The 12,129-nt window shown below is 36.9% G+C and overlaps 1 protein-coding gene across 1 annotated transcript; it reads left to right on the top strand.

The window, feature by feature from the left end:
- Nucleotides 1-931: 931 nt before the first annotated feature.
- Nucleotides 932-4,935, top strand: LOC149004583 (serine carboxypeptidase-like 31). Its single transcript, XM_089168194.1, has 10 exons — nucleotides 932-1,284; nucleotides 2,067-2,174; nucleotides 2,352-2,447; nucleotides 2,754-2,846; nucleotides 2,933-3,015; nucleotides 3,246-3,530; nucleotides 3,928-4,058; nucleotides 4,157-4,252; nucleotides 4,382-4,487; nucleotides 4,588-4,935. Exons 1-10 carry the CDS (start codon nucleotides 993-995, stop codon nucleotides 4,732-4,734), a joined length of 1,437 nt encoding a protein of 478 aa, XP_089024320.1. The 5' UTR covers nucleotides 932-992; the 3' UTR covers nucleotides 4,735-4,935.
- The last annotated feature ends 7,194 nt before the right edge of the window (nucleotides 4,936-12,129 follow it).

Consider the following 12,129-nt stretch of genomic DNA (forward strand, 5'->3'; position numbering starts at 1 on the left):
TTCTTCTATCCATGAAGAGATTCTGTTAATCTTAGTTTGGCAAAGTTATGTGGAATGGTTATTTTCATTTTAATTTTTTCTCTAATAAACCCGAGTTTCTACCATTTTGAAAATCAAAACTCAGCAGGAACCACAGTGAATTTCAGATAAAACAGGATCAAGAACAATTTGATCCATTCTGCTGGATAATTACTACTTAAAAAACTGAGGTTTGAAATAGTCAATTGGGTTTAACAGTAAATAAGGAAAATGAAGTTTTTTCAAACTGTTACAGAAGATGGTTTCCTTTTTCATGAAGTCCTATTCAATTTCAAGTGACTCTGCATTAGGTCACAAAATCCTTACTTTCCTCTGATTCATGAATGTTTTTCATGTGAGCATTCAACAACCCACCTCACAGATGGTGTTTTCACACCTAGCTATGCTAAACTCCACTCAAAGCTTCCCTAAGCAAGAAAAGCTTTGTCAGACAGTATTATGGAAGCTCCACTTATCCTTTCCTCTGCAGGAAGAAAAGAAAAAAAAGAAAAAAAAAAGAAAAAAGAAAAGAAAAAAGGAGGTTCTCATCCCTGCCTAAACACCACATCAGATACCAAACTAAAGATTAAATGTTAGAGATAGCTGGTCAACCTTGACCAGTTGTGCTCCATTGTATTGTATTAATAAATTTTGAACTAGCTACATGGATAGAATTGTGAATGATCACAGGAGATTGACATCTCTCACATCTGCGGGTGATTCCATGAGATAAGAATCGGTACAGTTTGTGTGGTGGTGTGCTGTCAGACACAGTTGCTGACCAAATCACTAACAAAAGACGATTCACCACGTAGGACTCGGCACCCCGTTTCCGATTTAATTTAGTCTTGTCTTTCGTCATATGCACTTTATCCATGCAACCACAACTATATATAGGCGTGAGCCATTTCTGGGTTTTTCACATCTTCTGAGGGATTCAAGGGTTTGTGAGTAAAGAGGTTTTTAGTGTTCTTATGGGTTCTAGAGTACAAGAGATGGGTTTTCTCAGTTGGGTTCTTCTTGCTTTAATTCTTATAGTTCCTGTTGTCACTGCTAGGCATAAAGCATATCATGCGAATAAGCAGGTGATAGTACAAGGAAGCGATGATCTTGTGACTGAACTGCCTGGCCAACCTGAGGTGGGTTTCAAGCATTATGCTGGATATGTGACAGTGAATGAAAATAATGGGAGAGCTCTCTTTTACTGGTTCTATGAGGCCTCTGTACAACCAGGGGAAAAGCCATTGGTGCTGTGGCTTAATGGAGGTAATAGTGTGATTCCTTAATTGCTGCATATAGAATGACTTCAAGCCGTTTGCTTTAAAGCCACACAAAGTTCAGGTGGAGCCTTTCAAACAGAAATGGCTTCTCCATTGCTTTCCTCTGTGTTCCATCTCTCATGGAATTGTTCTACAAATTTAATAAGCTTTCCTGCCATGTCTGCAAAGACTTGGATTTACGCTACTGCAAGTTGAGATCTTGATATCAAACCAGTTCCATGGCCTAGAAAGGAGATCCATTAACTCAGAGCCTATCCTGTTTTTGAAAATTTTAAATATTATTCCGCACTTTCTCTACCTCAATTGGGATGTAAATCTAGATTTTCAGAATTTTATACACCTCTCACTCGAGTAATTTAATTGTTTTCTTCAAAGGTAAAGAAACAGATAAGCTCAACTGCATATTTAGCATTTTTATAGGGGAAGAATTGCCCTACCGGATTCCCTATATCAAGCACATATTCTTCCTTAAACAGTTTCATGCTGCCTTGTCTTTGGACAATCCCTCATATTAATCTACTAGTGCTTTTGATGGTTTAATGGAAGATCATAATGAAAGATAGCATGATTACCTCATTTTTCTTTATTACGTTCTTCTTTTGATGGTGGGGGTTCCTCTTTTCCTTTAAATTTTCATTTCATATTCTTCCATGTTCAATATTTTAGCTTCCAATTCACTCTAATGGTCAATTGAATTTACTCCACTGCTTTGGTGCTATGATTCCATGTTATCCGATAAGGTGGCAAACTAATATATATATGTTTCAGGTCCTGGGTGCTCCTCTGTGGGATATGGAGCTACGCAAGAGATTGGTCCTTTCGTTGTTGATACAGATGGAAGTGGGCTCAAATTCAATCCTTACTCATGGAATACAGGTTTGCATTCAAATATATTTCAATAATCATACTCATGCATGATGCATATGCTTATATTCATAAAACAATAATGCATAGGGGTATATGGCCAACAGAGAGCTCATCTATCAATGCTTTTAGTTGATTGAGAACATAAGAAAAGTATTTAATTTTACCATGATGTCCACAATGATGCAGAAGCAAACATGTTATTCTTGGAATCCCCAGTTGGAGTAGGCTTTTCATACTCAAATACAACCACTGATTATGATATTCTTGGAGACAGCTTTACAGGTGAGTTTGATACACATCCATGTCATTGATTTCAAACTTCTAAACAAGAACAAGAAAAAAGGACCCTGTTTGGATGTGAGAGATGTCTAGTGCACCTAACTAATCTTGTGGAAAGAGCTTGATGTGGACAGTTTTAAACTGCTCACATCTATGATAATGAGTCTAAATCACAGTACCAATCTTGTGTACATTCCAAATACGCCCCCAGTCATATTATGAAATCTTAGGTAATAAAGAAGATTAATTATGAACTTTGTTAATCTTCTTATTGGTCTTACTGGTTTGCCCTATTTTGATTTCTGCTAGCGAACGATTCATACACTTTCTTGCATAAGTGGTTCAACAAATTCCCGACGTATAGAAACCGAAGTTTTTACATAGCAGGGGAGAGCTACGCAGGTATATTCACCTTCATAAACTTTCACATTATTCATTTTGGTTCAGTCTCTAATTGTTCCTTGTATACACGTGTATATGATGAACAGGAAAATATGTTCCAGAGCTGGCTGAGCTCATTTATGATATGAACAAGGATGCTTCTCTGTATATTAATCTCAAGGGTTTCATGGTAATGATCCTTAATTGATTTCTGGAGATTGGTAAATTTACAAAAGATTTTGACAATTTGGTGGACAATTAATTAATGTCTTTGAGCAGACTTGAACTGCAAAACTGGATCCCTGTAGCCAAACCCTGTTTAGTTGGGAAAAGGCTCAGTATGAGCTAACTTTTACTAGTTTGAATGGATTACAATAGGGTGTAAAATTAATGATGTTTTGATTGTGAAAAAAATTGCAGTTGGGTAACCCTGAAACATCAGATCCTCATGATTGGCGAGGCATGGTGGATTATGCTTGGAGCCATGCTGTGATATCAGATGAAACTCACAAAATTATACAGGATTCCTGTAATTTTGACAGCAATGATACATGGAGCAACGATAGTTGCAGCCAGGCTGTGGATGAATTACTGAATCAATATAGGGAGATTGATATCTATAGCCTTTATACCTCTGTCTGCGCCAACTCGACCAACACAGACACAGGAACGATGAAAGCCATGTTCCACACCAAGGCTAAGATGGTGAGTTGTTCAGTTCCTATTATTTCTGTCACAAATGATTATCATTCTGAATACATAAACCTAAATGCTTGAAATTTGAGCTGCCATAGTTTCTTGTGGAGACAACAGCAGATTAACCCCCCCTCTCTTTCTATTTGGTTTCGGTAACAGTTAGGCATATTCTCTGTCGCCTAGAAGTGCTTCGTCGTTGGCACACCAGTTCCTTATATTTTTATTGCCTCTAGCTACCTGGAGAGCAACAAATCTCACACATCTGATTCAATTCTGAATGAGCCCCAAATCAGAATGACTGAGTAGCGGACACTGAAGTCTGAAGCTATACTTCACTTTCCTTGCCAAAAATGGAAAAATTTTTAGTAACAACATTGTCTGATCTAATACTGAAATTACTTTACAGATGCCAAGGATCATGGGTGGTTATGATCCCTGCCTCGACGATTATGCAAAGACTTTCTACAACAGACCCGATGTCCAGAAGGCTCTCCATGTGAATGATGGTAAACAGCTCAAGAACTGGAGCATCTGCAAGTAACTCTCTCTCTCTCTCACTCTCTGTGGCAGCTACCATCTTTTCATTGATGATGATTTGAAATTAAATTAAACTAATTAGCGTATTCATGATGCAGTTACACAATATTTCATAAATGGTCAGAGTCAAGACCTTCTATCCTGCCCATATACGAGAAGCTAATTGCAGCAGGACTCAGGATATGGGTCTACAGGTAAGAGACTATCAAGAAAGGAGAGAAATCCATTGTTTGAATTCTTGATACCTCAAGAACAAATTTATTTTGATAGATAGTAGGTAATTCAATTAAGCCTTACGAGTTGTTTATTTCATTCATGATCAGTGGAGACACTGATGGAAGAGTTCCTGTCCTGTCCACAAGATATAGCTTGAGTGTCTTACAACTTCCTATCATGAAAGCTTGGAGGCCTTGGTACCACCAGAAGCAGGTAATTTAGACATATGTTTCATTAACTAAGTATGAAGTAATTAACTATAACATCAACCCAGTGGCAGATTACTAATGTGGACTACTATTGGAATGTTCAGGTTAGTGGGTGGTTTCAAGAATATAAAGGCTTAACATTTGCAACATTTAGAGGAGCAGGACATGCAGTGCCTCTTTTCAAACCCAGCGAATCCCAGGCCTTCTTTGCATCCTTCCTTGCTGGAGAATCTTTGCCTTCTGAACGTTGAAACATATTCCGTTGATCGATCACTAGTTGGCACACTGCGATTCTGCAAAAGTTTTGATCTAACTACTAATATACTCGCTCTATCAAGTGTAACTTGTTACTAGGATGGAAATGAAAATACCTTCAGTTGTGTGTGGTAGAAAAAGAAACTTTTGGAGAATTGTATGTTCCATCTTCACATAATAAAGTTATAGTTGAAAGTCTTCACACATCTGTGAAAGTGTGCCACTCTTCTCTACAAACATTATTATTGTCACAACAAAAACCAAAATCTTGAGATACATAATTTTCACTCTTGATGGATCGAGGTTCGTTTAAAGCTCGATTAATCGAGTTTGGGTTCAAAATTCTAGCTTTGGCATAGGTCAGGTTAGGTTAGGGTCGAATTTTTGACTCACCCAATAGGACCTGACACTACCATTTTTAAGATATTTTTGCTAAATATAGGCAATGTTATGAAATTATCGCTTCTTTTGTTGTTTCGAGGTTAGGGTTAGGGTCAAGATTGAGTTCTTGACATGACCCAACCCGACTCATCCTTAAGGGTCAAGGTTAGGATTAGGTTAAGGCACTCAGGGGCTTAGGACTTTAAATAGCTTGACCTAATGGCCCCAACCAAGTCTGATTGCAATACTAGCTTGGACCGAATCTAATTAGGTAAGTTGGACTAACCTTAAACTCCTCCTCCCGAAATATGCCATCCCTACTAGAAGGCAAGGAGTCATAGTGGATGCTCACAGAGTGTATAATGATTTGTTCCTGAGGAATATCCCTTTTGATCCGTTGGACCTTGGCAATGTCCCTAATCCACCTAATGAGGCTCCATATACCGGTGAGAGACAACTTGAGCTTCTTAAAGGTCTTCTGTGGTTGGCCCATGCCTTCAATGTTGAGATTCTAAGGTTCCTTAATAGGGATGTCCCGATCCCTATTGTTGGGAAATGCCATGTCAGCATTGCCACATCAGCCTCCATTAGTTTTGATGATAACAAACACAAATTACTAATGTTTACATTAAGTTGTGATTGTCCAGCTCATTACTAAAACAAGTGGACCTAATTCGACTCATTGGGCCAAACTCACCAAATGTTCGAGCCCAAATCAAAATCAAGTAATCTTGGACAATGAATCAAGTTTAAGATGAACATCAAGTTCAAAGCACAAGAAGATGCGAAGATCAAGTCAAGTTCAAGACCTAGATGAATTTAGGACTTCGGACACCTCCATATGCACTCACATATAATTGTGTTAAATTATGAGTATATTATGTCACTAGACTTACCTAGGACATATTAGGAGAGTGGATGAAGCTTAGGGTTGACTAGAAATACCAAAAACCCAATCAAGTCCAAGTTTCAACTTGCTTGTGCACTCTGTGTTGCAGATGGATGTTCGTCTAGTCACAGAGTGCCAGACGGATGGATTTTTCATTTGGCCAGACAAAAATCCTCTAACTATAATAAGCTAGACGGACGTCCGTTTAGTCCCAACTTAGCCTAATGGCTATTTTAACGGCTACAATTTGAGACAGACGTCCATTTGGACTGAAATTTCACAAAACTTTTCTATCCATTGGGAAGTTCGGCCAAACAATTCAATGCCATCTTTATAAGCCCAACCACCCCCATTGAGAGTCTCTACCTTGTCTATTTAGCATTTACTATCTCACAACTCTTAAAGCTCTCAAATTGGTGAACAGTAACGATCACTTGCCTTTCAACTTCACTCAACTTTGAAGGACATTTCAAAGTTGTCAAGCAAGCTCATTGGAGTAAATCTTGGAGTAATTGAAGACCATTGGGACTTCAATAGTGGTGCATTTCTTCCATTGAACATTCATATCATTGCATCATACTCACACAAGGGGTAAAGTGTCACACCCCGGCCTTGTTAAGTAGTATCTTCCAAATTCTTCAAATTGTATTGATTGTTCAATTCTAGTCTAGGTTGATTAGAATTGGTAGAGGGTGCTCTTGCCCTGCTTAGAACAAAGATTGTAAAGGGTGCTCTTGCCCTATTGAACATAGACTGTAAGGGGTTTGATCTCTACCCATTGTATTGAAAGAGAATCACTAGTAGAATACTCTTTTGAGGTCAAGAGAGGAGTGGATGTAGACTTGAAAAGTCAAACCACTATAAAATACTTATTTTATGGATTGATTGCATTACTTAATTATCATTGAAATCTACAATTTACTTTGTATTTGCAATTAAACCAAAAAATTAGACAAGTCCACTAGTTGCAACCTATTCACCCCCCTCTAGGTTGCCTTAACACATATTAACATTATTAGACCAATTTTTAGTAGTAAGAGCTCAAAAGGCCAAATCCTCCCTAAATTTGAATAATTGGAGTTCATAATAAGCCAATCAAAACAGTATTTCAACCCACCAACTGACTTAACGTTGAGCCTCCCCCACTGATCCCATTCAATATAACAAGAGAGCTGAGAGTTCTATGGGAACTTTCAAAGGGGTTATCAAACCCATACCACCATCATTTACCCCTCACAATCAATACCCTACATGGTTCTTAAATGAAATGGGAGTAGCAACTCACAATCAAGATATCAATATGAAACATGCTGGCTGCAGTGATGGAGAAGATTTTATACTCAAAAAAGGTAAAGGAGTTGCTACGTTCCCTGAAATTGTTTCTCCTATGCTGAATTATAAGAGGAAGTGCCTGATCAAGGAAGTGACATATGAGTCTGAAGATACTGAAGCTGAGTTAAAGAAATTGAAAGTTAGTCATGAAATGTCTGGGGTGGTGATGGCTGACTGGAAACAGCCATCAGAGGAGGAATGAGAGCCTATAGCTTAAACTATCGAGGGCTTGGTCACCCCTCGACACAAAAGGAATGAAAAGCAAATATCAAAAAATTTAGACCTTCTTTTGTGTCCTAGAACTGTTAGTAGGTAGTTTGGCTTTGATCATTTCTTTTTTGTTCCTCCATTTCATGGTAGTAGTGGTCTTTTGTTATGTTGGGAGTATTCCATTTTTCTTGATATTCCGTGGTCTTCAAATTGGTGTATTCATGTTCTTGTGTGCAACAACTTGATGAAATGGAATATAACATTTCTTTATTTGAGTCCCTATTCAAATATTAGGAAAAGTTAATGGCACACACTTCACAACTTGGCAAACTTTGTTGATAATGCTTGGGTTATTGGAGGGGATTGGAATTCTTATTTTTCAAATCACGATAAAGTTGGAGGTCTTGCCTTAAAAAAAGAGTAGAATTATTGATTTTCAAATTTTTTCAAATGTTGCAAATCCTGTTCCTCTCCAAGCTCATGGTTTAAAAACAACTTGGTGCAATAAGAAAAAAGGGAGAAAGAGAGTTGAAGGCCTTGTTGATAGGTTTCTTGCTAACCCTAGTTGAATCACCTTTTCCCTTGATGTTTATTGTTGTGAAAAAGTACAACGCAAGTGTACGCTGTCGTAACAAGTAATATAATGATAAAAGATCGATCCCTCGAAGACTATAGATTAAGTACCAAATTAATTATACCAATTTTATTTGAACAAATAATAAGGAAGATAATTATTCTAGACTATATTGCAAATTGAAAGTTAAATTGAGATTATTAATTGCTAAAGACCTAGGGGTCAGATTTCACCATAACTAAGCATTCCCACCTTTTTCTCCCTCTTTATAATTTGAGAAATATTTTCCTGATTGATAATCAAGATTCCCTTTCTTATCTACTAGTCCCTCTCGGTTCTAATAGAAATTCCCTCAATTGCTAACCCATCTTTCTTTCTATCTTCGTTTCAACAACCGAGAAATCATTAAATTTGTGGCGATTCCCATGTATTCAACTTCAACGATCCATGTAAGTATATCTCTATCCTACATGCAATTCTTGGCTTTTACTCCAATGAACTAAACACATAAATCCCCTCTCAGTTCATTATGATTAACAAATCGGTTGATTAGTGGCCAATTAATCAAAAGCATGAAGAATAGAAGTTAAAACTCAATCAAGGGAAACAATATTCAAAACTATATTGATGAAGTCAAGAGTGGGAATTCAAAGATAGGCTACATCTGATCCCTAGAAAAACTAAATTAGTTCATACTAGAAAGATCTAACGTTTTCGAAAAACATTATAGAGGGTTCAAGAACATTGAAAGAAGATCCAGAAAAACTTATTCCCAAGATTCAGATCTCCAAAGCAAACCAACGTCTCCTGGTTCGATCTCTCCGGCTCCTCCAAAGCTCCAAAAACGTCCTCCCCCTCGTTCCTGGAGTTTGCTCTCCATTTTTCTTGATTAATTAAACCGTTGGAATCAAATTGGTGTACTTCCATCGGGTGTCTTGACGTGTGAATCCGACTAACTTAGAGGAAATGCAATGCATAATCCCATCCTTTGGATTTGAAGTCCCTATTCAAATATTAGGCCCCCCCAAAAGTCAGCGATCGCACACCCTATGACCACTCCGATGAAGATCTTTGATCAAAACTGGACTTGAGTCACTCGAAATCGGGATTGTACTCTCCTTCTTTTTTGAATGATCATCTTCCTCTTTGCCGGTCTTTGATCAAATCCTAAATAGGAAATAAAGACGTAGAATCATAAGGACTCATTTTCTTATATTTTTGACTTGAAATGGACCCTTGCAATAATACCGGATTTGATTGATAATTTCCTCCACGAAAAAGCAATAAACTTGATTAGAATTTGTTAGGAAATATATAAAATCACCAAAATTATAGAAATATGAAAGGGAGAAACAGATTCATTTTCATGTCATATTAGGCCAATTGATATAAAACAATTGTAAATACATGGAAATATAATAAATTAATCATATAAAATAATATGTATGAAATCAACTTATCATTTATATTCAACACCTCCTTTTTACTAGATCTGATCACTATGCCCTTTTGTTGCACTTTGATCCTCCAAATTTGAAACTTAAAAAACCTTTTAGATTCGAGAAATTTTGGTTTCTTGAACCTACCTTCTTGGACCTTGTTAACCAACGTTGGAATGTATAGCAAAGAGGATCCCCTTCCTTTATCCTTTCCTCCAAACTTCACAATCTTAAACAAAAACTTATCATATGGATAAGTCCACAGTCGGGGACTTAAATAAAAGAGAAACTCGATTAGAGAGGACAGGATATACATATAAAATGTTTAACTAATTTGAGAGATACAAATTGGGAAATTAGAGAAAACTATCTCTTTGATGCCTTGAGGTTAACCTTAAATCAAATTGACATCAAATGGCAGCAAAAGTCTAGAATCCAATGGAATTTCTTTGGTGATAGAAACACTCACTTCTTCCATGTGTCCACTATGAAGAGAAGAGCTAGAAACATAATTAAATGCCTTAATTTCCAAGGTAATTTTCTCAATGAACAAAATGACATAGAGGCTGCTTTTGTATCCCATTTCAAGTCAGTTTACTCCTCTACCAACCCCACCATGGATGAACCTTACTTTGATCCCATAAGAAACATAATTACAAGTGATCGCATTCAGATTTTGTCTAAACCTTTCATAGAAAAAGAAATTCATGCAACCTTAATGAGTATATCAAGTCTAAAATCCCTGGTCCCGATGGTTTTTTGAGTGGTTTCTTTGAATCAATCTAGTAAATTTGTCATCAGGACATTGGAGCACATGTTAAACATTTATTTGAGATTGCAACCTTCTCCTTTGAAATCAATCAAACTTTCATCTCCCTTATACTTAAAGTTGACATTCCCTCTTCGATCAGTAAATGAGTTTAGGCCCATAAGCCTTTTTAATGTTAGTTACAAGATCATTACTAAACTTATGATAGTAGAATCAAACAGAGTCTCCCCAACCTCATTTTTTTTAATCAGAATAGATTCATCAAGGGTCGTCACATTCAAGATAATATCTTGATTGGACATGAAGTAATGCACATAATCAATCAAAGTAGGAAGGGAAAAGATGGATTATGGCCATCAAATTAGATATGAGCAAAGCTTATGATAGAATGGAATGGGTCTTTGTAGAGAGAGTGCTTCATGCATATGAATTTCCTTTAGTATAGATCAAATGGATCATGTTTTGTATAACCACATCTCAATTTCCATTCACATTAATGGAAAGCCTTCCTATTTCTTCAAATCATCTAGAGGTCTAAGGCAATGAGATCTCCTCTCATTTTACTTATTTGTGCTATGTGCTGAGCTGCTATCTAGCCACATTGAGAAAGCAAGAATCAAAATATGTAGGGGAGGGAAAAGTATTTTGCACTTGGCTTTTACTAATGACTTAATTCTCTTTGATCAAACATCTTTACAAGAAGCTGATCACTTTCGAAAAATCATCCAAAAGTATTGTCAATACTCAGGACAATTGTTGAACACTCAAAAAACAAGAGTCCACTACAACAAAAGTACTCCTAATTAGACTAGAAGACTTTTAGCTGAGTGTGTTAGTGTCTGTGTGTGCCTCTGAAATGGGTATGTGTGTGTGTGTGTGTGTATATATATATATATATATATATATATATATATGTCTTGGCATCCCTCTCTTCAATGGTAAAATCAAGTAAAATTAACTCACTGTCATGGTTTAATCCAAAGAATGAATCTTAGGTTGCAAGGTTGGAAAGCCGAGTTTTAAGCTCTGTTGGGAAAACAATACTTGTACAATCAATCACTCAAGCAATGCCCACTCTTTCATGTCTTGCTTTCTCCTTCCAAAGAAGTCTCTCAATGAAATAGATGCACCTAACATGAACTTTTTTTGGTCTAATGGAGAAAAGTCTCACATACACACGTTCAACTGGAATACAATCTGTAATACCAAAGAGATTAGGTGGCTTGAATATCAAAAATATGGAAGCTTGGAACATGGCTTTATTGGCAAAGAAAGCTTGGGAACTGACTACAGGGAAAAACACAATGTGGTATAGACTTATGAAGGAGAAATACTATAAGAATTGTAGCTTCCTTCAAGCTACAACCCCCCCTAATGCGTTCTGGGGTTGGAAATCAATTATTAAAGCAAAGAATATGATGATGGATGGCATTCTTATGATGGTAGGCAATGGTGATTTGATTAATCCATGGTTTGATAAATGGATACCATGTATTTCAACTCTTCAAGCCCCTCTTTCCCTTCAAGATGAGGCTCCCACAAAAGTCTCTTTTCTTTATTCATTATGAGACAGCCTCATGGAATGAAAATAGAGTTCGAACATGGTGGCCAAATGACCTTGCTAAGAAAATTCTTAGCTTACCGTTGCCCTTATCCAATGCTTAGGATAAAATTGTATGGGATCAAACTTCTTCAGGTATCTTTTTTGTTGCTTTAGCATATAGATTGTTTTCACATAATCATAATCAAAGTGCCGAGCATCCATGGCATCTTCTACTTCCTCCCAAAATCCTTCAC

The sequence above is a fragment of the Hakea prostrata genome, chromosome 9 (assembly GCF_041222555.1).
Source record: "Hakea prostrata isolate BN-2017 chromosome 9, UWA_Hpros_2, whole genome shotgun sequence".
In the NCBI taxonomy this organism is placed as follows: domain Eukaryota; kingdom Viridiplantae; phylum Streptophyta; class Magnoliopsida; order Proteales; family Proteaceae; genus Hakea; species Hakea prostrata.